General features: G+C 42.9%; 1 protein-coding gene across 5 annotated transcripts in view; it reads left to right on the plus strand.

Annotated features, from left to right (window-relative positions):
* The window catches only part of DOCK4 (dedicator of cytokinesis 4), a 939,215-nt gene that overhangs the window by 724,945 nt on the left and 188,985 nt on the right, over nt 1–25,285 (plus strand). For all 5 annotated transcript variants that reach the window (XM_029615608.1, XM_029615609.1, XM_029615610.1 and 2 more), the window contains exons 32-34: nt 2,918–3,003; nt 8,931–9,026; nt 10,957–11,017. In XM_029615608.1, coding sequence (XP_029471468.1) covers nt 2,918–3,003; nt 8,931–9,026; nt 10,957–11,017 — 243 coding nt within the window. The remainder of the gene's footprint in view (nt 1–2,917; nt 3,004–8,930; nt 9,027–10,956; nt 11,018–25,285) is intronic.

The raw sequence follows: 25,285 nt of genomic DNA on the forward strand, positions 1-25,285 counted from the left end.
TTTGTCTGCCCAGCCTGATCCTCTTACTGTCCTGCCTTCCTGCTCCTCGGACTGATATCTGATTTTGAACCATGCTTGGACTTCTGTTTTCGCCTGACTGCTGCCTGCCACTGACCCCCTTCCCCAGTTCTGCCTGTCTGCTGCCCACTTTCAACCCTTGCCTGGCGCTGGACTCTGCTATTTTATCCACCCAGAGACCCTCACCTAAGTTCTGTTGGCCCCGGCATCCAAAAATTCAACCTGCAGGGAACAAGGGCTGGTATAGGTGAAACCTCTACCCGATCTCAGTCTCATCAGGGTCCACCTACTGACATTGGGAATCTGTGGGGCTCCTCCCCACAGGTAGAATCAATCTAACCCCAGCCTGAGGGTCCACAGACACAACAGATCCTTGAATCAAACCATAGCTAATCTGTTCAAGCTGTAGATTCAGCCTTGGATTGACATTTTTGCAACAGCGCAGAAACAAGAATTACCGTATATCAATTCTGCTCTGTTTGTCCCAGTGCTCTACACAGAACTCCAGATGCCTTCCTAATTCCCTGGAACACAGGCCTCATGTACACTTTTCCTCTGATACCACTCATAGCAAGGACCATACAAAAACTCATGCGAGGCCAAGCCACGATGATTCTGATCACACCAGCTTGGCCAAGACAAGCGAGATATGTATATCTAGTTCATTTATCCACAAGACCAGCCATTCACCTAGGAAATGATCTATGCCTCTTAAGAAGAGGGCTCACTCCTGAATCCTGCTTTTCTGACTCTGTCTTATAGCATGGATGTTGATTACTCAGTCCTAGCATAGTGGTCTGTACCAGAACCGATTCAGAACATACTCTTTTCTGCACGGAAACCACCCAAGAAATGGAGATACTCTTTTAAATGGAAACACTCAGAATTTGGCCCTATTCACTTGTGAACCCAAACATCTCTTGTCCTTTCTTCACTTTCTTTCGAACTCTGAGCTTGCCATCACATTAATATTCGTGCATCTCAGTGCTATTGCAGCCCACCATTCTCCAGAGAACAGAGCGCCTATTTCCATGCATCCTTTGGTCTCCAAATTGAAGAAAGGTCTGTTGCAACAGCACCCACCAATTGGCAAGCTGCTGGTGCCTTGGGATATGAATGTAGTTCTCATTCACCTAATGCAAGATCTGTTTGATGCCTTAGAGACTTTATCTCTAAAAGTATTCTTCTTGTTAGCAGTTACTTTTACAAAGCAAGTCAATGAATTGCAAGCACTGGTTCACTACCCACCATATATGCAATTTTTCCATGATAAAGTGGTTCGCAGAACACATCTCAAGTTCTTGCCAAAAGTGGTGTCTACGTTCCACTTAAATCAGTCAATAGTTCTTCCCACTTTCTTTCCAAAAACTCATGCTCATGAGGTTGAGAAAACTTTGCATATGTTGGACTGCAGAAGAACTCTACCTTACTTTAAACTCTGTACGTAGACCCATAGGAAAATATCACAACTGTGTATCTCATATGAATCCAACAGACTTGACACAGCAGTAGCCAAGAGAATGTTTTCCAACTGATTTGCAAGTTACATTCAATACTGCCATGCAGCAGCTGGTCTCAATCTCACTTATCCAGTCAGAGCTCACCAGGTACAAGCAAGAGCTTTACATAATTGCACATCTCAGAAAGGTTCCTATTGAGGACATTTATAAAGCAGCTACCTGGTCATTGGTGCATATGTTCACGTTCCACTACTGCCTAGATGCCTTGGTTTCCACAGATAGTGTGGTAGGACAGGCAGTGTTGCATCACTTGATATGAAAATAGTATCCACAGTGGAGTCCAGATTGTGCTAATGCTCCGCTGCAGCTTGGGACTCCTCACAGATCATGGCTAATTCAGCCCTGCTTATTGACGGCAGAAAGTACGTTTGCTTACCATAACAGTGTTTATGTAGATTGAAGGATGAACTACCTATGAGATGCCAGTGCAAATCTCTTGTTATTCTGAAGACTACCTATTGGATACGCTAAATGGAATGATAACATAATGAGACCACTTGCATAGAAATGCCACAAAATAGCGCCTCACACTTTCTACTTCTGCACCAAAATGGTAATGTGTTGGGGTTTTTTTCTGGGCAAGTATATTGAAAAAATGGCCTATTTTTGGTATGTCTGTTTGATTACAATACACTTGAGATAGGAGTAAATCAGCGGACTAATATTAATCTTGAGCCACGGGCATCATGTATAAGTGTATGGCTTAAGATCACAATTAATAATATTTTTATTTCTGTTTCAGCTCAAGGCAGTTTACACCTTTTTTTTCAGGATAAGTCCCTGTCACAAGGAGCTTACAGTCTAAGTGGTGTGTAGATTAGTATTTCTCCCTGCCTTTGAACGTAGGTTCATTTTGAGCAGTGGTTTTGTTGTCCACGTTTCCAGAAGTGTTCATCAAACCCCTCAGCTATAAACATCCGTGGACAGCTGTGTGCTTAGAAAGATTATGAAAAGGAAACCCCGCATAACATTCACAGAACGCTTACGCAAGCGGTCAAATACAAAGAATGTGCTGTCACATTTTTGTCACCATGAGCTTTAGAAAATGTGACTTGTTCCTAGCTGCAGCCCTGCGGGAAGAATTCAGGCAAGCTACAGTGACTTGCTCCACGCTTTTTTTGTTTGAATCCATAAATAGCTTTCTCAGTAGCAGCAGCAGCAACAGCAAATACTACCGAGCCAGTAGTTTAAAGACATTGCTCTAGTTAAATTAATCCCCCAAAATTTTTCTGCAATGGTAGCAGCTTAAAAACGGATGGTGATATGACATGACCAAAAATACTTACAGTTCCAAGAGATCTGAGGTCATCCGCTGAGCATTACTGCCCTCGAAGAAATCCTAACGAAGAGCAATCAGCATTTCTATGCATGTGTTCCAGGTAGAGGCAAAGCTAATTGACAAATTGGACAGCTTGATGTCAGAAGGAAAGGGTGACGAAACGTACCGGGAGCTCTTCAACAGCATGTGAGTATTACATTTTAAACATTTTCATTCAGTGTACGAGGTTTGACAGATTAGGTGATAAATGTTGCCACTGATAAGATTTGTGCATAAGAATCTCAGCTGCTTTTATCTTAAAACCAATGAAATCCTGCACAGTCACCTAGAAAAGGGAAAATATATTTTATTATACCATTCGTGATTAGTATTCTATTTCTGGCTGAAATGGTAATTGAGTAGAGTACCGTGTATGTACTGCCTGCAAAGCCAAGCTGTGTTAGTATTTCCGTGTCTTATGAAATTTAAAGAAAAAGATGCCCTTATGTGGGTGTGAAGTGAACGTGTGGCATTTTTAATAGAAAGCTGAAGGAAGTAATAAACGACTGTGTATTTTTGTTTTTTTTTTATGCGATGTGTTTCACAGGAGAAAGTGGTTAGTTAGGCAGCTGCATGGCTGACTTCATAGCGATTGGTCATTTCTGAGCAGTTGCATTCCTCCCATACTAAATGCATGCTGAAGTGCGTGTAATGCTGTTGTGCTCTGTATCATGGATTCATACTGTCTAACCCCGGAGATAGGAGAATGCTGCTATTTATTCCTAGTGCACCTGTCACAGCAACAGAGTTTCGACCACAGGCTTGGTAAGGTAGTGACAAACTGGACAAAAATACTGACTAAAGCATTAAACTCCATTGGCCTTTGAATTTTTTTTATTAAGATGAGCAATAGATCTTATTACCTAAGATGATAAAAAAAAAAAATGCACTATTTGTAGTTTTTCCCTGAATTTTCTTGTTAGTTATTTTTTTAAGTCTAATTTTATTTTATTTTTGTCAGATGATTTAACCTGATACTCTTTTGTCAACAGTGTTAGTTGTTGCTATACATTGAAAGAAGGGTTCTTTACCATCACTGTTTTCACTTATGTATCAAACATTTCCCTCATTACCTACTAGAAAAAAAAATCTAGTCCTCAAGTAAGCATCTTTGCTCTTTATTTAGAAATGAGGAAACAGGTTGGTTTTTATTTTGGTGAGATTAAAGAAGGACACTGTTATTTTCCTATAACATATCAACCATTTATGATCAGTCAAAGTTCTTTTTCTCACAATGATAAGTGCAATAAAAGGAAACAGTAATTATATGAATTGTAAAGTATGATTTAAGTATAGTTGATGCAGTTTGCTCTGGTCCTGTCTTTACAGTTATATTCCAAATCTAGAAGTTTAATAAAAAAAATTATGCATTATGTAAGAAGCTAATACATTTTAGAGCATTATTTAGTAAAGGGTACACCATGAGTTATTGGCTTATATCATTGTGAGAAAACACGCGATTTCTTGAATAATAATGGTGAACTGGACTATTACATGTTTTTAAATCCTAAGGCATGGAGGAGGGGATGCCTCAGTTGACTTTTTTTTTTCTGGAAAATCTGTACAACAATGTTAAGAGTTCCCTAAGGGGATGTTTTTAATTCACAGTTATTTTACCACACTTAACATTCTCAGAATGCAAAGTCTTTGGTTTGCTCAACCTTAAATATTGTATGCGAACTGATACAATGTGAAGGCTCTGGGGTGAAGATACAGTTTAAATCTATCATGTATAGTAGTTCCCATGAGAGTTAATAAGGTGAGCGTGTAATATTCAGGCAATTTTTAAACTGCGCACGTTGCTGCAAAAACCACGAGTCTTTGCATCAATTTTCAAAGGCAAAGTGCACAGGGACTTCCATTTTGAAAATTGCTGCAGGGATAAAGTACCCACTGACATGTGTACTTGCTTTTCTGTGGGTGCTTTGTCCATAGAAAATGCCGTGCATAGATTTGAAAGTACAATCTTCATGCATTATGTTCTTGTCCCCTGAAAGCATTTTCATTTAACGTGGCTAAAAGTCTGCATGTTGTGTAATCCTACACTTTTAGCCGGGTTGAAGTTGGGCAATTTTTCAAACAGCCCTTTTACCTGGGTAAATCACTACTAATCTAGGTCAGTGGCTTTTGAAAATTTTCCTCCCTTATGAGAGAATTTCAGCGGTAGCTTTTCCTTAGCCCAGTAACCACATTACATATGCAGCAGAATGCAACTAAGGCTCTCTTCTTTTCTGATCTGAGCTTGTTCTAGTTTCCCACACTATCAATGAAATTGCCTTATCTCCAAGAGCAGTCTTCACTCCTGGGGAAATACTGCACCTAGGAAAGATAACTTTCAGAGAACTGTGTGTGGCGGTATATATGCGTGTATGAAGCCATGCACATATTTGCTATAATATTTTCATAGGATATGCTTGCATTTTATAACATATGTTTAATTCTACCACACACCATACATGCTTAGGCACAAATAGATGCAACGTATTTCTTTACTCACCTTTTTAAAAAATATACACGCATATATTTTATGCATGAAAGTAAACTAGGACGTACTTTCCTTAGTCCTGATTTACATGAAAAAGTTGGCCGAATTTAAAACATGCATGTGTCGAGGACATTAACCAGTTTAGCAATTATTCTACCAGTTCACCCAGTCCTCCTCCAGATCATCGAGACCCTCCTGGTTCTTCAGCCTGAACACCCCCAGTCCACCCAGACCTCCCACCCTATAAAATCTACACAATAAACATGTTTACTATCATTTACCGGTATGCCAAATAATGAGAAGGTATAAAAATATGCGAGTAGGTTGGAAAATGTATATGTGTCTTTTAAAATAGCAGCTTATGCGTGTAAGTGTTATCCCTGTCCAGGATCGGCCCTAGACCACTCCTTTTTTACACACATGTATGTGTGCACGAAAGTGAACTTATGTGCATATTTTCAACTTTTAAAAAATAGGGAATATGCAAGTAGAGGCTGCTTAGGTGTGTATGTGCTCTATTTTACGCACATATTTTGAAAATTCACCAAAAAATGTTAACTTTCCTTACAAAAAAAATTAAAAATTCTGCATACTATGTTTATCTAAATACAAAATAATCACTGTGTTTGAGCAGTAACAGAAAAGGGTTCTTGCTCAAAGATGCAAAATGTTTACCTTTTTGGTGCAGAATTCTTCCAGGAACAGAGAAATGCTGCACCATATCTAGAGCCTCTGGTTTTGAGTGATTTTACTTTAGTAATCCATAGAGCCTAAGGGGAGCTTGGAGCAGCAGGCAGTGCTGACTTCTTACAGCTGCCAATGCTTGCGGCAGTACAGTGGTGTCTGTGGTTGTATCTACAAATGCCAGCAGTTAAGAGAACTTGTGCTGTCTGCAGCTCCTTTTGGGGTCAGTGGTCAAATGAAAATCCCTGAGATCCAGAATTCTAGCTATAAGGCTCCCTCTAAATAATCTGCCCTCACCCCAGCTCAACCCCCAACACACTCTCCCACTCTTTGTCCCCTCCAACACTATTCACCCCCCCCCCCCCAGTTCACCCCTCCAATACTTGCTTCCCCAGCTTGATACTTCCACCTCCCTCTCTCCCTCTTCCCCAACTCCTCCCTATATTCTCTCCCCTCAGCTCATCCCTTGCACTACTCTCTCCTCCTCCCAATCCACTCTCCCCCTGCTTGTCCATCCCAAACACTCTCCCCTCCTCCAACTCATCCCTTTTAATACTCCAGCTCATCCCTTTCAACTCTTTCCCTCCCCCCCCCCCCCCAAACTCTCTCACTGCCTCTTCCAGCGACTAACATTTCAGAAGTCTTCCTGCAGCTCTGAGTGAGGGATGGTGCCTGAACTCTCTCGCTGTTCTCAATCCTGTGAGAGCATCACGAGAGTCCAGGCACTGCACTTCTCACTCTGAGAACCCTGCAGTTCAGGAAGAAGATAGCATCAGCATCATCAGTTCTTGCTCTTCCCATGGATCCGTTTCTTGCCGACTCGCAAATCAGTTCTGCAAAGAGTTGGGGAAATTTCGCACCTTGGGGAAATTGTATACAAATTCTGCATTGGGCAGTTGCGCAGAATTCCCCCAGTGGTAGATAATCTTAAAGGCAAAAATACAGAATATTAAAAAAAAAGAAAAAAAGGTGCCTGCTGCCTAACATGATGTGGAGAACCTGAAGGGAAACATAGTTGTATCTAAATAAAGTGTATATCTCAGTGGCAAAAATGTCAGGAAAAGAAGAATACTATATCTTTTTATGTTTGGCTTAATTGACCAGTAGCCTTTTCTCATTAGCTAGATGATAACAGGCAGAGACAAAAAAAACAATTTGTCTGCTGTACCAGAATCTGCAGGGTATCCTGCCTTTTCAGAACTTCTGTTTCCATGGAGAATAGGTCTCACTTTGAAAGCTAAAGGGTAAATTTTCAAAGGCATAATCAGGGTAAACATGCATAATGTAAAGAGTTAGGCAGGTGGATTGGCTAAATCCACATAAGTGGATTTTCAACGATCTTAGACATATGTGCATACTTTCCATTGCAAAGCAGAGAAGTGTTCTTTGGGAGGGGAGGGGGAAATGTTAGGGTAGGGGGAGATGTTCAGCGTTAACATGATTGAAAACAATGCGCATACTGTACGCCATCATTCAACACCGCTGAAGTGTACAAGCATACTTTTAGCCACGTAAGAGGCCAATCATCATACATAATTTTTGTAGATAACTTTTGCTTGAAATGTTATTTATTTGGGCTGAAAAATAGAGATGTGCCGTGATACTGCACTTTGGTTCGGGCTTCTTTTTTGGCCCGCCACGGGAAATTTAGTTTTTCCCACGGTTCGGGCTTTTTTTTTGGGGGGGGGGTGCCAATTTTCGGGTTAGTGTGCGCTAACCCGAAAAATAAATTTTTCCGAAATTTCATTGAAATTGTCTAATTCGTCCAAAATGTACTTCTGAAGGTGGGTGCCCTATTGAAAATTTACCCTTATATTTGTATGCAAGTATTCAAAAGGGAAGGATCTATATGTAGTAAGGTCTCAAAAGTGCCAGTTTTGGTCGCTTCCATAGATGAAACCTCTGGCACACTAACAGTTCTATTTTACTCTCTGATGTGTGGCCATTGAGGTAAACTGGAATATTTTTTTTTGGTCAAGCAAAGGGTCTTCGTTGTTCATTTTAAGCAAAGAAAATTAGACCAATTTTTATGTAAAATTTGAAAAATAGGGGACCTTAGGCTTCTTTTAAAATGATGGAAAGGAATGCTGATTGCAAAAGAGCCAGGTCCAAAATTATGAAAATGTTACTTTGCTGATGCATATATGATGCATTCATCTATATTGCTATAAAGCAGGAACATACATCACTGTATTGGCTCTGCAAATGGATCGATAAAATGTAACTATTTTTTTTATTCTTTTACTCCCTCTGGCTTTCAGCATGCATTCCTAGCATTTCTGGCTATATTTTTGGACTTCAGTTGCTGCCTTTGATTTCTGTATTGTTACCTGTAGGCAACTATTTATTGCCCAATTGATTCTTTTTTATGTACTATACCATAAAAAGACAAGTGGTAATCATACGGTGCAATTAAAATGATTTAGTTTTTATCTGAAAGCTAGAGAACATTCATTCTCAAATTATAGAGCTTAAAAAGAATGTAGAATAGTAAAAGATTGTTCAGTTGCAAGCGATGTTTTGTATTTTAAAAACACTGATCCTTAATAAACAACAAAATATAAACAAACAATAAATAAAAACACCTTATAATTGGAACTGAGCAAAGCGATGCTGGCATTTTGAGTAATCAAATTCTCCTTCCTTTTGACTTTTATTATGTGGATAATCTAAAATTAATTTTATTTTAACAATGCTTCCTGGATTAGAATTCCTCTCTTTGGTCCGTATCCTAGGTAAGACATTATCTGTAAATTGTGAAGCTTGTGGTAAGAGTTTTAAGTTGGATCTCTGAATGTTGCAGTGGTTGCTAAGGCATTTAAGGTCCTACTGCAAGTAACATGATTGTCATGGCAATAGATGAAAACAAATGCTGAAATTGTCCCCTATTTTTCTTAAATTTCAGCTTACTTAAGAAAATTGAGCGGGAAACGTGGCGAGAAAGTGGCGTTTCATTAATCGCCACTGTAACTCGCCTAATGGAGAGATTACTGGACTACAGGTGAGCAATCATCCACTTATTCTCCACTGAAAATTTACATATTCTTGGAGATCTGTTGCTAGAGTATTACATGGGGATTTCATCCCTGCTAAATAATGTTTCTATTTCTGATACCAAGACATACATAGCTAGTTATAAATCATTAAAGATCATCATCATGGATATGTTTGGCCGTGAAGATCTCAAGAGGAGCAGAATGAGGCAAGCAGTTGTGGCTAGCCAAACCTGTATGTGTTGATTGCCTAAAATTGTAAAACAGTGGCAGCATCACATATTATCTCGGTGTAAAGCATGGAGGAATTTTGTATCTGTAGAACCTTTATAGAAACCTGTGACCTGCAATAGAACTTAGGGATGTGCAGAGGGACGCCATACGTTGCATTAGTGATTCGGATTCGTCGGGGAGCAAATACGTTGCATTCGGCCGTATGGCGCCCCGATGCGTTAATACGGCGATTTCTATTCGTGTCCCAGCTAAAATTAAAATTAACTACAACCCCCCCCACCCTCCTGACCCCCCCAAGACTTACCAAAACTCCCTGGTGGTCCAGCGGGGAGTCCGGGAACCGTCCCCTGCACTCTCACACCCTCGGTACCGGTTTCATCATGGCGCCGATAGCCTTTGTCACAGGGGCTACCGGTGCCATTGATCAGCCCCTGTCACATGGTCATCGGTGCCATCTTGTGCTCCTACCATGTGACAGGGGCTGACCAATGGCACTGGTAGCCCCTGTGACATAGTATGGGCAAAGGCTATCGGTGCCATTTTGAGTACTGGCATCGGACGGACGGCGTGCAGGAGGTCGCTCCGGGACCCCCGTTGGACCTCCAGGGACTTTTGGCCAGCTTGGGGGGGCCTCCTGACCCCCACAAGACTTGGCAAAAGTCCAGCGGCCGTCCGATGCCAGTACTCAAAATGGCGCCAATCGCCTTTGCCCTCACTATGTCACAGGTACCGACGGTCGGCCCCTGTGACATGGTGAGGGCAAAGGAGATCTGCTGCCAATACTCAAAATGGCGCCGATAGCCTTTGCCCATACTATGTCACAGGGCCTACCGGTGCCATTGGTCAGCCCCTGTCACATGGTAGGAGCACAAGATGGCGCCGATGGCCATGTGACAGGGGCTGACCAATGGCACCGGTAGCCCCTGTGACAAAGGCTATCGGCGCCATGATGAAACTGGCACCGAGGGTGTGAGTGTAGGGGATGGCTCCCGGACCCCCCGCTGGACCACCAGGGAGTTTTGGTAAGTCTTGGGGGGGGGTTTCTGGAGGGTGGGGGGTTTGTTTAAATTTTTATTTAGGTGGCCGTATAATTCGGGGAAGATTCGTGTATTCGTGGGGAATCGAGATACGTTTCGCTTCCCCACGAATATTACGAATGATGTAATATACGTTGCGGATCGCCAATACGGCGAAAACGAATGCACACCCCTAGTAGAACTCTCCAGTCACTATTTCACTGCAGATGCTGACAATATATATAATTTAGACAAGGGCTGCTAGCGCACATCAGTCAGGCAGGCATTATGTCAGACCCCATGTCTTGTTGTACTTGAGAGTAATTTCACCTTAATCGATAAGTATACTACATTGCTTTCCGAGCGGAAAATCGAGAACTCCAAGAGCATATATTTGGTTCCCTCTTCTCTGGAGAGTAATATAGAGTCCTCTTACCAGTCTTTCAGCCCCCATGGAATGCTTTCCTTTTTCCATCTATATGGCTCTCTGTTTACATGTGGTATTTGTTGATGACTATTTATTGATTTGATTGTATTGTATTGTTGTACATCATTTTGGATGTTCCAGTTTGAATACAGGAGGCAGTATAAAAATTGTTTTAAAATAAGTACAAGAATTACAAGTTGGTAGAAGAACACTGAGGCATTTGTTTGAAACCCTGACCAGTTTTTTTCTCTGTATTTTTAGGGACTGCATGAAGGTGGGAGAGGTGGATGGAAAAAAGATTGGCTGCACTGTTAGCCTGCTGGTTTGTAGAATATTTTATTTTTCTTTGTTTTAATGGTAGGGATTTTGTTTTCATATAGCATATGTTATCAAGCTGAAAAGAAAAATAAAATAAGTGAACACTGAAAATATTGCATTTTAGATGGAAAAAGAGCAGCCAGATCTCAGAACTGCTGTGGGGCCTTCTGACACACTTAGCTTTATAACTCCTCTGAGTCAACATGTTGTAGGCTCCCTCTGCTTGTTTCAGTGCATTCTGCCAACCATCCCAACAAAACAAAAACAATTCTCTCGTATCAGCATCGATCTGAAGAAAAGGATGTATGTGGTCTTGTAAGCTCATATGCAATATCTTTGGTCAATGTTCTACTGGTTCTCTTCCTCCTACTCCCTCCTAATCCTAGATCAGGGGGGGGCAAGGGAAAATAGAGAGAGGGTCAGGCTAGATTAATATTTTTTACACCCCAAGGCACAGCAAAATTCCATTCCCCCCCCCCCCCCAATCCCTATGGATTCTTCAGCTTTTACTATCTACTCTCCCCTGGCTATAACATCAGAACAGAGCAGAGCTGAAGCGTTCTGAAGCTCTAGTGTCACTTTGAAGGATAAGTGTCTTTTTCAATAATACGTCTTTTTTAAAAAAGAAAAGTGGCATACTTTACGATAAAATCATTGGAGTGAATGTTGAAGTTGACAGATAAATATTTTTAAAAAATTCTTTTCTCAAAAAAAAGTGGCATACGTTATGACAAAAACGTGTAAGACCCCATGATTAAGTACACGTGAGCAAGCACCGTTGTGACACTTTGCATAAATTGCATTGAACAAATGATAAAACACTTCACAGCGTTAGTGTGCATTTGCTCATATATGAGGGTTTAACACGTTCATAAGATAAAGTACATTATATATGTGGTTTTTCTATACCTTGCATATAATCTCTATCACATAATTTACCAGTTCTTTCATTTTTGAGTCTTATAAACAGTGACATACGACATCAGAGATATAAACGTATACTTGTTTCTGTATTAGGATTGCAATATATAATGGAATATGTTTATTTTTGTTCTTTTGAGCTTTTGAATTTTTAGTCAGCTGACAAATGAAGAGAAATAATTCCTGAGGAATAAGCTAGCAATTCTGCCCTTTTTTGAGGGGAAAAGTTATGATTTTTTTTAGTATGTGTGTGTGCGGATGGATGAGTGTCAGAGAACAAAGTTGCAGATATGCTACACCAGTCTCTAAAGACCCTAAGCTGACTCTTCGCGCATTACAGACCATCATCGGAATCTTGATCTCATGCAGGGTCATTTCTATGGGGAGGATTTTCCTGAGGCGGATGGCTTCAGCAACAGTGGGTGTCAGCAGACCACATCATTTTATCAGGATATCAAGTCCAATGTGGATGACATCTCTGTATGGTTATCCTTCTTAGACCAAATCAATGGCGTGTCAATGTGGCAAGAGCCCCTAACTATCTAGCCAGACCTGGGCATACACTTGAATGCTTCAGGAGGATGGGGATTTGGTGTCTTCTGTCAAAGTGCATGGTGTGAAGCCCTATGGCCTGATACCTGGGTCTAGGCAGGGCTAACTCGGAATGTTGCGTTTCTTGAATTGTTTCCCCTCCTAGTTGCTCTGGTACCTTGGAGCAGTAAGTTGCAGAGCAAACAGATTGTCTTTTGGTTGACTATCAGGCTGTGGTGCATGTATTGAATAGGCAGTCCACCAGATGCCCCAGGGTGGTGGAATTGCTAAGGTAGGGTGGTCCTTGCTAGTCTTGAGCATAAATACCACAGTTTGAGCATGCCGCATATCAGGGGTAAGTAATGGGAATGCAGAATGCTTTGTCTTATGCTAAGTGGGACTTATTTCATAAGCAGGCACTCACAGCGGATGAGTTGGGACACCCTGTTCTGGACCACTTCTGGACAACTGGTCTCCAACCATTTGAGATCTTCAAGGATCCCTAGCTCTGGCTACCTGGTCAGCATACTGTTGAAGCTTTGACCAAATGTGAGGATTCTTGACAGCATGGCTGGGTCATGGGACGTAAAGCGAATGATTTGATTGTGAAATACATTTCTTCTGCAAAGGACATGGGAATATCCAGGGGCAGAGTGATCAAACACCTAGCCGGGTTATCTTTCTTTATGAAGGCACACAGCTAGAGGGACCTATCCAAATCCTTTTTGGTTAAGAAGATGCTGGCTGGATGGGGCAGAAAGGCTGGGCCAATTGTGGGCTCACGCTGTCCAATCACCCATGATGTGCTTATGAAGATATGGCTGCTGCTACCATCCATATGCACATCCCCTTTTTAGACTAGCCTGTTTCATCTGGCATTCTCATTGCCCTTCTTCGGTGTGCTGAGAATAAGCAAAATGGTAGCTGCTGCCAAGACCTATGCAGCTGCTGCAGAATATAACCTGCTCAGGATGCATGGTCCGCTTATGAATACAGATATCTAAGACAGATCAAGTTGGCTGCAGAGCCATCCGCTTATTGAAAACCTTTGATTCCCAGATTACTTGCCCAGTGAAGAATATGGATTCCTAATTGGTCATCAGGCCCTCTGGAGGGGTACATTTGCTGATCCATGCTGACCAGGTGCCTTTGTTTAAATATCAGTTCTTCGCTATTCTGCAACTGGCAATAACGAAGTTGGGACTGGATGCTAACTACTTTACTTCCTACTTCTTTCGGATTGGAGTGGCCACTGGCATGGTACAGGCAGGCTTAAGGATGGACACGATACAGCAAATAGGAAGATGGAGGTCTTTTGCTGTCAATACATACATGATGCTGGAGTGGGACAGTGCCTCTTACTCATAACCTTAAACTATTGTTGCAGATCTGCCATTGTGTCAGAGGCCCGTCTGGATCATTGGACATTCCTTCACCCATTGGGTAGCCAGGAGAGCCCGCGAGCACCTATATGGACTGCATTTATGTTTGGCTTATCAAGGTATTAACAACTTGTGGATTGATAAGGTGGTATGCTCTGGGAACAATTTCTACCCCTTTTACAGTGACAAAGAGATTTGTCGGCTGCACCTGCCACATTGGTGCTGCATCTGTGAAGCAATTACTTGGATACTCATTCCTGCAAAAAATTGATTAAGATCATCAAAGCTGACCTTGCCGAATTAGCATCTGGGTTGCCGCAGATTTGCCTGTTCTGGTCGGACATTATCCCGCGCCCAGTATGGTACAGTGTAAAACTTTGCTGGAGAGGACACATGAAGGTAAACCACCAGGTGGGTATCTGGGGATCAAAAGCTGCGAGGGCATCAGATTAAGCATGGATGGGCCAATGTGCAATGTGAAGGCATGTACAGGTTGGATAAGATACATTTGTCAGATATTGGTTATTTGGGGACGCAGATATTGGCCATAGATGAACAGTTGTGAGGGGCATGTAGCAAGGATATCCTTACCGCATGTCTACAAATGGGTACTATAATGGGAAGTATGTCCCATTCTCTATGCCAGACCAGAGAAAGGCTCTAAAAGGGTCAGGTGTAACCAGGACTGGGAGAGGGGCCTATGACAATGCTCAGAGAACCCAGGCAAGCAACAGAGCAGAAAGTCATGAGAACCTAAATTCATGTGCTAACCAAATCAGGGAGAAGGAGCCACAAGAATGAAAACGCTTGGAAAAGCAGACGGTGGAGGGAGATGAAAGGAGCTGAGCAAGACGGCTTCCTTTCCAAAGGTAAGAGGCTTCTGTGGAGCTGTTGCCCTCTAAAACAAGGGAGAACATAGGACTGTCAGGGGAGGGGCAGGAAATCATTCACTGCAGTGAGCAAGCAAACTCAGTGGAAGCTTACGGCCTAATTATCTGTGAGTGCATGGTGTCAGTCCATCCCAGCAGCATTTGTGCTGGCAGAAAGGAGAGCAAGGCCCTAGGAACTGAGCTTAGACTGTGACAGTAATAATTTGGAACCTGGAGAAACAGAGCCATAGCTTGTCTATGGCCTCTGCCATAGGCACCGCTATCCGAAGGGCGCATTAGTGCCGCTGGTGATGTCACCCTATCACTCTTGTCAGAGTGGTACAGCCCTGTCAGAATCGCCAGCAGGGCCTTGAAGGAGGAGCACTGGTGCAACCCCGCCAGATTCGATGGCAGGGCTGCCCTAAGGAGGAAGAAGAGCACCACGGCCTCACCAGAATTGTCAGCATGGCTTGAATAGGAGAAGAAACCAGCGGAGCCTGAGGAGAGGAAGCACTGTGGCCTCACTGGAATCACCAGCAGGGCCTGAGGAGAAGCACCGCAGTCTCATTGGAATCTCCGGTGGGGCCTTAGAAGGTGGAGGAGGAAGGCTGCGGCCCCACCCCTGCTGGGAAAGTCAGTGGGGCCTTAGGAAGAGAAATGCCGTGGCCTCCCCTGTGAGTCAGGCAGGGCCTTTGGAGAACGAGGAGTGGAGCGGTCTGCTCTACAGGAAGAGCACTAGGCCAGAGCTGGCATGGCCCCAAAAAGAAGGCATCCTGTTAGCCACAGGAGCTGAAGAATTTTCAGAGGGCATTTGACGGGGTTCCTCATGAGAGGCTTTGGGGAAGGGTAGGGAGTCGTGGGGTGGGTGGCGATGTCCTTTTGTGGATTACAGGCTGGCTGAAGGACAGGAAACAGAGAGTGGGATTGGGTGGACAGTTTTCTCAGTGGAAGGGAGTGGGCAGTAGAGTGCCTCAGGGATCTGTATTGCGACCCTTACTTTTCATTGTTTTTATAAATGATCTGGAAAGAAATGCGACAAGTGAGGTGATCGGTTTGCGGATGATGCAGAACTGTTTAGAGTAGTTGAATCACAGGCAGATTGTGATAGATTACAGGAGGACCTTGTGAGGCTGGAAAGTTGGGCATCGAAATGGCAGATGAAATTTAATGTGGATAAGTGCAGGGTGATGCATATAGGGAAGGATAGCCCATGCTGTGGTTGCACAATGTTGGGTTCCATATTGGGTGCTACTACCCAAGAAAGAGATCTAGGAGTCATAGTGGATAACACATTGAAATCGATTCAGTGTGCTGTGGCAGTCAAAAAAGCAAACAGAATGTTGGGAATTATTAGAAAGGGAATGGTGAATAAAACGGAAAATGTCATAATGCCTCTGTATCGCTCCATGGTGAGACCGCACCTTGAATACTGTGTACAATTCTGGTCGCCGCATCTCAAGAAAGATATAATTGCGATGGAGAAGGTACAGAGAAGGGCTACCAAATGATAAGGGGAATGGAACAGCTCCCCTATGAGGAAAGACTAAAGAGGTTAGAACTTTTCAGCTTGGAGAAGAGACGGCTGAGGGGGGATATGATAGAGGTGTTTAAAGTCATGAGAGGTCTAGAACGGGTAGATGTGAATCGGTTTTTTACTCTTTCGGTTAATAGAAAGACTAGGGGGCACTCCATGAAGTTAGCATGTGGCACATTTAAAACTAATCGGAGAAAGTTCTTTTTCACTCAACGCACAATTAAACTCTGGAATTTGTTGCCAGAATATGTGGTTAGTGCAGTTAGTATAGCTGTGTTTAAAAAAGGATTGGATAAGTTCTTGGAGGAGAAGTCCATTACCTGCTATTAATTAAGTTGACTTAGATAATAACCACCGCTATTACTAGCAACGGTAACATGGAATGGACTTAGTTTTTGGGTGCTTGCCGGGTTCTTGTGGCCTGAATTGGCCACTGTTGGAAACAGGATGCTGGGCTTGATGGACCCTTGGTCTGACCCAGTATGGCATGTTCTTATGTTCTTAAGAAGAAGAGTGCTGCTTCAAGAAGTGAGAAAAAACATGTGTGGTATCCTCTGGCAGTCTAAAAATTATTTTGTCTGAGTCTTCGAGTCTGAGAAAATGGATATTCATGAAGTGTCCCTCAGTCCTTCCAGGGGCCAACAGAACACCAAAATCAATTGCAAAAGATTGGAACTCTGAGAAGGCATAAACAGGACTCAGACTCATTTGCCTTAAGTTAAAGAGAAGGGGAGTGTATGTGTGTATGTGTGAGAAACTGAGAGAAAACATGTGTGTGCATGTGTGACACAAAACATTGAATGGAAGAGAGAGCATATGTGGGTGTGAGAGAGAGAAAGTGACAGAGAGCATGCACATGTGTGAGACTGAGAATGAGCACGTCCATGTGTGTTTGAGAGAGACCGAGAGCGTGTACCTGTGTGTGTGGAGAAAGTTTGTACGCTACAGTCCCCTTTCCAATCTGCCTGCTAATACATGACAATCTCAGGGCATCTGAAAATCAATAGTTCCCAGGTATGGAAAACAGATTTTTTTAAAAATCCTTATTAGTTTTAACTATTGGGTGCTATTTGATATGTCAATTTTGAATATTTATTGGTGTTTGAAAAATGTTTATATGAGTTTTTAATTATTGGATGTTATTCATTAGCTGTTTTGAATTATACTTATTATTGGTGTGGTTTTACTACTATTGATAAAATTTATATTTCTTGATTGTATTGTTTTATGAGGAATGGTAATGTTTCTTTTTTTCCATTATTGCATTGTTTACAGAATATGGCTCGTTGCACTTTCCTGCACAATTTTTTCCTGCACAAGTCTATTTATATTCTGTGGTCTCCTCTGTTTTTAAAGGTCTGTCTGTGTTCTGCATGTGTGACGGAGGTAAGGTATTCCACTAGTGTGTAGTTTCTGTGTAGGAATATATAGTAGCTTGGCTTGTTCTGTTTTCCTTATAGGGCGTGTATTGGTGGTTTAGGGCCTGGTGTAATATTTGCAGTGTTACCTTTTCATAGAACGTTCTTGCTGTTTGAATGCTGGCAGTTAGTGGTGTTTTGATATAGAAAGTTTATTGTATTGTAATTCTATTTTCTTATGGTTTTCTGAAGGCCAAGCCCATGCCCATGGTGCTTTACAGTATGACTAATACCATATGGGTTCCAAGTGTGTTTTGCTTTTTCGCAGAGTTTTCTGGCTGGCACCACAGCACTGCATGTAAATATAAAATACATATTGTAGAAGACTATACTTGGAATATCCTTTTTCATGTAAAATCTGTTATAAATGTGTAATTTTTAATTGTATATATGGAGGGTGTGACAGGTTAGAAGGCAGGTGCAAGGCTGTAAGATTTGCCTGAGGCACCTAATACCCTCGCAGCAGCCTTTGGCATTGCTGTACATACATCTAATAGTCTCGCAACTCTGGTGTCATGTGCTCTGTAATGGGTGAGGGTGCAATTTTTCACTTGGCCATAGGTGCCAATTTGCCTGGCTACGGCTCTGTGGAGAAATAAACCCCCTGTTGAACTGTGCGTAGCAGCAGCTATGCTGGGGGGAAGGAGAACAAGGCCCTATGAACTGAGCTTAGAGCGTGATATTAGTGTTTAGGGCTTGGAGAAATAAACCCCTGTTGAAATTTGTGTAGCAGCAGCTGTGCTGGGGGAACAGAGAGCAAGGCCCTATGGACTGAGCCTGGAGCCTTAAGTAGTGTTTGGGGCCCTGGAGGAATAAAAAACCCTTTTCTGAACTGCAGCGAACATTGTAGGCCCTAGAGAGGAATGCGAAGGGCCATTAATATATCTTGGTGATGATTGGTTATGCCACTCGGTTCCCATGGACCATTCTGCTATGCACTAATTCAGCCAAAGTCATAGCAGAGAGTCAATCTGAATTTTCTGCCAAGTATGGTTTCCCTGGACAGTCTTAACAGATTGAGAGACTAACTTTATGTCTCAGTTATTATAGCAGGTATGGGCTTCATTTAGGGTCCAACACATTAAGACATCCACCTATCATCCCCAGACAGATGAGTTGGTGGAGCGGTTCAATCTGACCATAAAGGGGATATTATGTAAATGCATCCAGGGAGACTTGAGTAACTGGGACCAATTAATTCCGTTCCTCTTGTTCGCAGTCAGAGGGGTGTCTCAGAGCTCAACAGGACTTTCCTTGTTTGAGCTTCTATTTGGGAGACAACCTCAGGGCTTATGTGCTTTGGAAGAAATTTGGGAAGGTCAAACCCCTTTTGGCACAAACGTTGTCAGTTATGTTGTACAACTGAGAGACAGGTTGCATAAGACACAACAGAAAGCCCAAGAGAATTTGCAAAAAGTGCAGGAATGACAGAAGACCTATTATAGTAAAGTATAGAGCGAGAGTTTCAAGTTGGGGATAAAGTACTAGTGTTAGTACCGACTCCTCCTAACCAAATGTTAACCCACTGGAGGAGCCCCTGTGAGGTTCTCAAGCATCTTGGACCCATGGATCATGAGGTAATGCAAGGGAGAAATAGGACCCAGGTCTTTAATGTCAATTTACTAAAACCCTGGATTGAGAAAGATGTGCTGGGAATTGACAGCCCCAGAGATGAGGAAATAGACCTTGGCCCAGAGGTTGGCCATGAGGCAGAATAGGGTATGATACGAGTATGTACTGGCCTGACCCTAAATCAACAACAGGACATCAAGACCCTAACAGAGCAATTTCCTGATGTTTTTTCCAGTTTATTTATTTGAAAATTTTTATATACCGACATTAGTGGGGGAACATCACATCGGTTTACATAAAACTAAAATATAGCAAACAGGCTTTACAGAGAACTATGAACTGTGTAACAAACAGCTTAGAACTATGAACTGCATTAAGAATAATTATAAGTTTACTGGGGAAAACCCAAATAATTCTGCATAGGATATTTACATAGCCAGGAAAGATTGTAAGTCAGAAGCCATATAGGATTCCTGAAGCTAAATTGAATGAAATTAAAAAAAACAATTAGAAGAAATGTTAAAACTAGGGTTAATAGAGGAATCACATAGTAATGGGCAAACCCAATGGTATTAGTCCCTAAATCTGATGGATCTACCTGTTTCTGTATAGATTTCCTTCAGGCAAATGCCATCTCCTGCTTTGGCACATACCCAATGCCAGGAACTGAGGACTTGCTGGAGCAGTTGGGGGGGGGGGGTACACTTTCTGTCAACCTATTTAATGGTTGTACATAATTATTATTTTCATTATTTTTACCATTATTTTAATATCTCCCTTCATTGTTAGCTTACCCTCCCCCCTCCTTCCTAGCCCCTGTTATCTAGTAGCCCCCTTCCCCTATTTAATATCAGTTTAATTGTAAAGCTTCTTGCTGCATTTCTGTTTTATGGAAACCGATGTGATGTTACTAACGAACGTCGGTATATAAAAAAAATAAATCTTAAATAAAATCTACCTTAGACTTATCTAAAGGGTATTGGCAAATTCCCTTAGACTAGAGAGCTAGGGAGAAGACAGCATTCATTACTCAAAGGGGTTTACACCAGTTTAAAGTCCTCCCATTTGGGGTTCATGGATCCCCTGCCAGTTTCCAGTGCGTGATCAACCTGATACTAAGGTCCCACCAGGTGTATGCAGGGGTGTACCTGGATGATGTAATAAATTTCTCCATGACTTGGCCAGAGCACATTAAATATCTAATTAGGGTACTCCAATCCCTACGTCAAGCAGGTTTGACTACAAACCCAAAGAAGTGTGCAATGGCGCAGGCGGAGATACAATATTTAGGGCATATAGTAGGGAATGGGACTGTAAGACCTTAGTCAAAAAAAAATAAAGGCAGTGGGAAAAACTCCAAGACCTAAAACAACAAAACAGGTAAGAGTGTTTTAGGATTAGCTGGATACTATAGAAGATTTATTCCGAATTTTGCTGATCTTGCTGGCCCCTTGACCAACATGTTGAAAAAGGACCAACCTAATCAAGTCCAGTGGGATTCTGCCACAGAAAAGGTCGTTGAGGAAATAAAAAGGAAGCTATGTGACCATCCTATTCTACATAGTGTAGACTTTAAGCTCCCATTTGTTTTACAGATAGATGCCTCAGATGTAGGGTTGGGGCAGTCCTGTCTGAAAGGATGAAGAGCCAATCCTTCCTAAATCTTAGTCATCAGGTAAAAGATAATGAGAAGCACTATGCGACCATAGAAAAAGAATGCTTAGTCAAATGGGCCTTGAAGAACCTGCAATATTACCTATTGGGAAGATCATTTCCGTTTGTTACAATCATAACCCTCTAAAGTGGCTCAATCAAATACATAGTACCAATGCATACCTTACTAGGTGGTATATGGCTCTAAAACTCTCTAAATTCATGATTCAGCATAGAGTGGAAGTGAATTATCAAAATGCAGATTTTGTGTCCCAAAAGATTACATAGATTGACGACAGGGAAGAGCCAAACTCCCAGGAAAAAAGGGGGGGAGTATGTAATGGGAAATATGTCCCATTCTCTAAGCCGGACTGGAGGAAGGCTCTAAAAGGGTCAGGTGTAACTAGGGCTGGGGGATGGGCCTATAACAATGCTCAGAGGACCCAGGCAAACAGCAGAGCAGAAAGTCATGAGAACCTGAACTCAGATGCTTACCTAATCAGGGAGGAGGAGCCACAAGAAGGAAAACGCTTGGAAAAGCAGACAGTAGAGGGAGGAGAGAGAAGCTGAGCAAGGCGGCTCCACTTCCAAAGCAGTCCTGGTGAATGTTTGTGAGCTCTGGTGGTGCAGTGGAGTGGTGTTTATGGACTATCACTCTGGTGTGCAGTTGAGGGTCCTAGGATACTGCAGTATAAATCTGCCCTTGGATGTCTAGCTGTGGAGTGAACCAAGGTACAAACTGATGGAGCCTTACAAAGTGTGGTGGCAGTGGCAAGGTACAAAGGGATGGAGCCTTACAGTACCTGAGCTGATGGCAAGTTTTATAGGTGACGCTGGGGTCTTCACCAAGGTACAAGGTCTACTTATGGCTGACAAGAGGACGCCTTTACAGCAAAAAAGTGGTGCGTGAGTAAGCCTTGGCAGGGAGGGTCCCCTTGCTTGGAAACACTTGGAAACAAGGTGGGGGGGGGGGGGGAGAGCTGGAGCAAAGATTCCTGCCTTGCTTGGTGTTTTCATAGCGGGTGGTAAACTAGTGGGGCATAGTCCAGTTGTTCATTGCCATGGCTCGGATATCAGTTTTTAATTGCTAATGTGTTCTTGATAATAAAGTTGCAGCCTGTACTTCCAATTTATACTTCTTGCGTACATCTTGCTTGTGTCTTGTTTTCACTCACTGTGTATGCTGTGGAGTGGAGATGGATTTGGCAGGCGTTATAATCGCAGCTGCCAGCGTTATTGTAGAAGTTTATTTTCTGCAGTGGCTGTCTGAGGTTTTCACTTTCTATGAGAAACATTTCTTCATGATGAACTGAGAGAATATAGTTTGGGAGATAAATGTGTTTTTGCTTGGAATATATGATGAATAACATTTGTTCATATCATTTTTTTTTAATTCAAAATACTAAAATATCAATAATAGAAAAATGCTAAAAATTATTTTGGATGATTATTTTACAATAAATTTCATCAGTGTGCTTTGGGTATTTTTTGGATTATTAAATTGTTTATAAACATTTGTATGTTTGTAAAGGGGAGTGTTTAATGATTTTATATATTGGATTTTGTATAATAAATGAAAATATTGCTTTATTATACTATACATCTTTATTTGGTTATTTTGTGATTTATTGATGTATATGTAGGCATAATTTTTTTTTCTGGGGCATGATAATATCGTTGTCATGACATTTCTTACCAGGCTGAAACAGAAAGAAGTTCGCATTCTCAATACAAATCTCAGAATCTCTCTCTTGAAGTTGTTTGTGGAGAATAACGTAAGGAGTGCTTTCTTAAATATATCCGAAACCAAAATCCTTCAGAAGAGGCCCATCATAGCAGATTCATAGTACAGATTCCTATTCCTTACTCTGCTAATTACATGCAGTATCTCCTAGCTGAATGAAGTGGCAGTCAGGCAGGTCTATATTAAATGGCCTCGATCAGAAATCAGGCCCTTTTTCCAGGATTCTGATGATGTAGAGTTTGTATTATTGCTGCCAAATCTCTCCTTATATTATTTTCATATTAAAATATGAATCCTATTGTTATGGTTTTGAGGTGTTTGGTGGATTCTTAGGTGCTGCAGTGATGGCCACTCCCACGGGGAGGAGCCCCGCGGGGAAATGCAGTACCAGGCTAGACTCAGATGCACAAACACAGAGAGAGTTTTTATTGTACAGCTTGTAGAGTTCACCAGAGATGGCAGTAGTGAGTAGATTCTTGCAGCAGCAGTCTTGGGTCCTCGGCTGAGGAGACCCGTCCCACAATGGTGGTATAGGGAGCTCCGATGCAGGTTTCCAATGAGGAGCAGTAGGTGAGACAGACTGGTAGATGTTAGGTTACTCACACTATTGTAGCTGTAATGGTGGAGTTCCCAGCAGGTAGAAGATTGGTAGCAGGCACCAAGGTAGACAACTCAGGCCCTCGAGGAGCGCGTACCTGGATACTGGATAGGCACCTAGAAAGAAGCATAGGGCTCGCGAGGAGCAGGTACCCAAGTTAATAAAACCCCGGAGGGTGTAGGAGAGCTTCCAGCAGCAGTGAAAAGCGGCAGAGCAGCTTAGACCGGACAAATCCAATCCTGGCTAACTCAAAGTCAGTCATCAAATGGGCAGCCTAAATACCCGGATGTAGTGACATCACTCGAGGGGAAGCCCCAGAGATTCGCGCCAACATTGGAATAAAGATGTGGGTAGCGCGTGCACACCCTAGGAGGCTCTCAGGTGAATCATGGCGGAATGCCTTGCCATAGCCGTTTCAGGGACGCTGGGGAGTGCAGCAAGCAGACGTGACGGTCGCCGTTTTCCTGAGGCTGGTGGAGAAAGCGAATATTGAGGTGAGGCATGTGGGACGAAGCTGTCTGAGTCCGACGGATGCAACACCTATTTTCTGGGATAGGGGGCTGCGGGATCAGGCCTTAAGACCCACACACTTTTTGGTTTGTACTCTGTCAGCATTTAACCGGCTATATCTTTGGAATATCACCAGTTAAGGTAAAATTCCTGGATAAACTTGAAGATTTGAAGAAACCTAACCAGCAATACTGAAACAAAGCTGGTTAGGTTTCAAACTTTTCTGGGTACGTATAGCTAGATAACTTTGTTCAAGGATATTCAGCAGGATTTTTTTCCCACTGAATATCTCTGATAACTTATCCATTTTCCAGTTGTTTTGTTTTGTTTTAAATATTGACCTCATTATGTAGACAGAACTATTATGAGCATGTTATCAAAATCTAAAAATTCTGTTATCTTGGATGGGAATTGGTGATTTTAAGCACTGGAAAGGAAATAAAATACAATTAAGCATGAGTATGGAACTTTTAACACCAAATGAATATGGTCAGTTCAAGAAATCCTACTTTGATTGGAATTTGCATTTAAATAACATGCAAAGCAGCTGTTGTTGTGCTTGGGGTGGACCCTTTGTCCTGGAACAGTGCGGGGACTGCCCCAGGGGGTGGAGCACGGAAGGAGACAGAGGCGGTGTAGAGCTTTACCACTGGAAGCCCGAGGTCCCCCTGGGAGGAACCTGTAGGGACCCGGGACACTTGGACTTAGGTGGGCCTCGCAGGGTCTCCTGGGAGAAAGGAAGTCCGGTGTGCCCACTGAGACTAGGGGAGCGCTATCGGATTCGAGGCTGAAGACAGGTTGAAGCAGAGAGAACCAGTATAGTGATGGCGATGACAAGGCTAGGGACAGAGCCAGAATCAATGGACAAGGTCAGGCAGGCAAAGGTCAGAATCCAGAGGTCAGTCCGAGGAATGGTCAACAAAGCAAGGGTCAGGAGCCGGAGGTCAGACGAGATCAAGGAGCAAGCTGAGGTCTTAGGCAGGCGGCAGGCAGGCAGGTCAGGAACAAGCTGAGGTCTTTGGCAGGCAGCAGGCAGGTAGGTCAGGAACAAGCTGAGGTCTTTACCAGTAAGTCAGTCCAGGGTAAGACCAGGGAGATGAACAGACGAACGTTGGCACAAGCAGGAACAGAACTGGAACAGAAGGATCCTGGAACAAGACTAAGGACAAGCAAGCAAGATACACAAAGAAGGGTGATCTCAGGAACAAACCGACCCGATTGCCAAGGCAAGGAACTTCGTTTTAACAGGAACTCAATCAGGGCAAGCAACAGAACTAGGCCCCGCCCTGGAGCCTACATCAGAGCGGCTAGTCTGCGCGTGTGCGCCTAGGAACGTGGCCTGTGTTGCTGAGGACGCCGAGGCTCGGCGTGAGGCCTGGCGCACAGCCGAAGGCCCGGCAACCACCGCCGCAGGATGCCGGGGCCTAGCTGGACTAGCAAGGGCTGCGAGGGAGACTGAACCTGGGACCCACTGTGGAGCCCTGAAGGTGAGCGGTCCCGTGCGTGGGACGGCTGCGGGCAGGGCGCGTAACAGTATTCC

This window comes from Rhinatrema bivittatum, chromosome 9 (assembly GCF_901001135.1).
Source record: "Rhinatrema bivittatum chromosome 9, aRhiBiv1.1, whole genome shotgun sequence".
NCBI lineage: Eukaryota > Metazoa > Chordata > Amphibia > Gymnophiona > Rhinatrematidae > Rhinatrema > Rhinatrema bivittatum.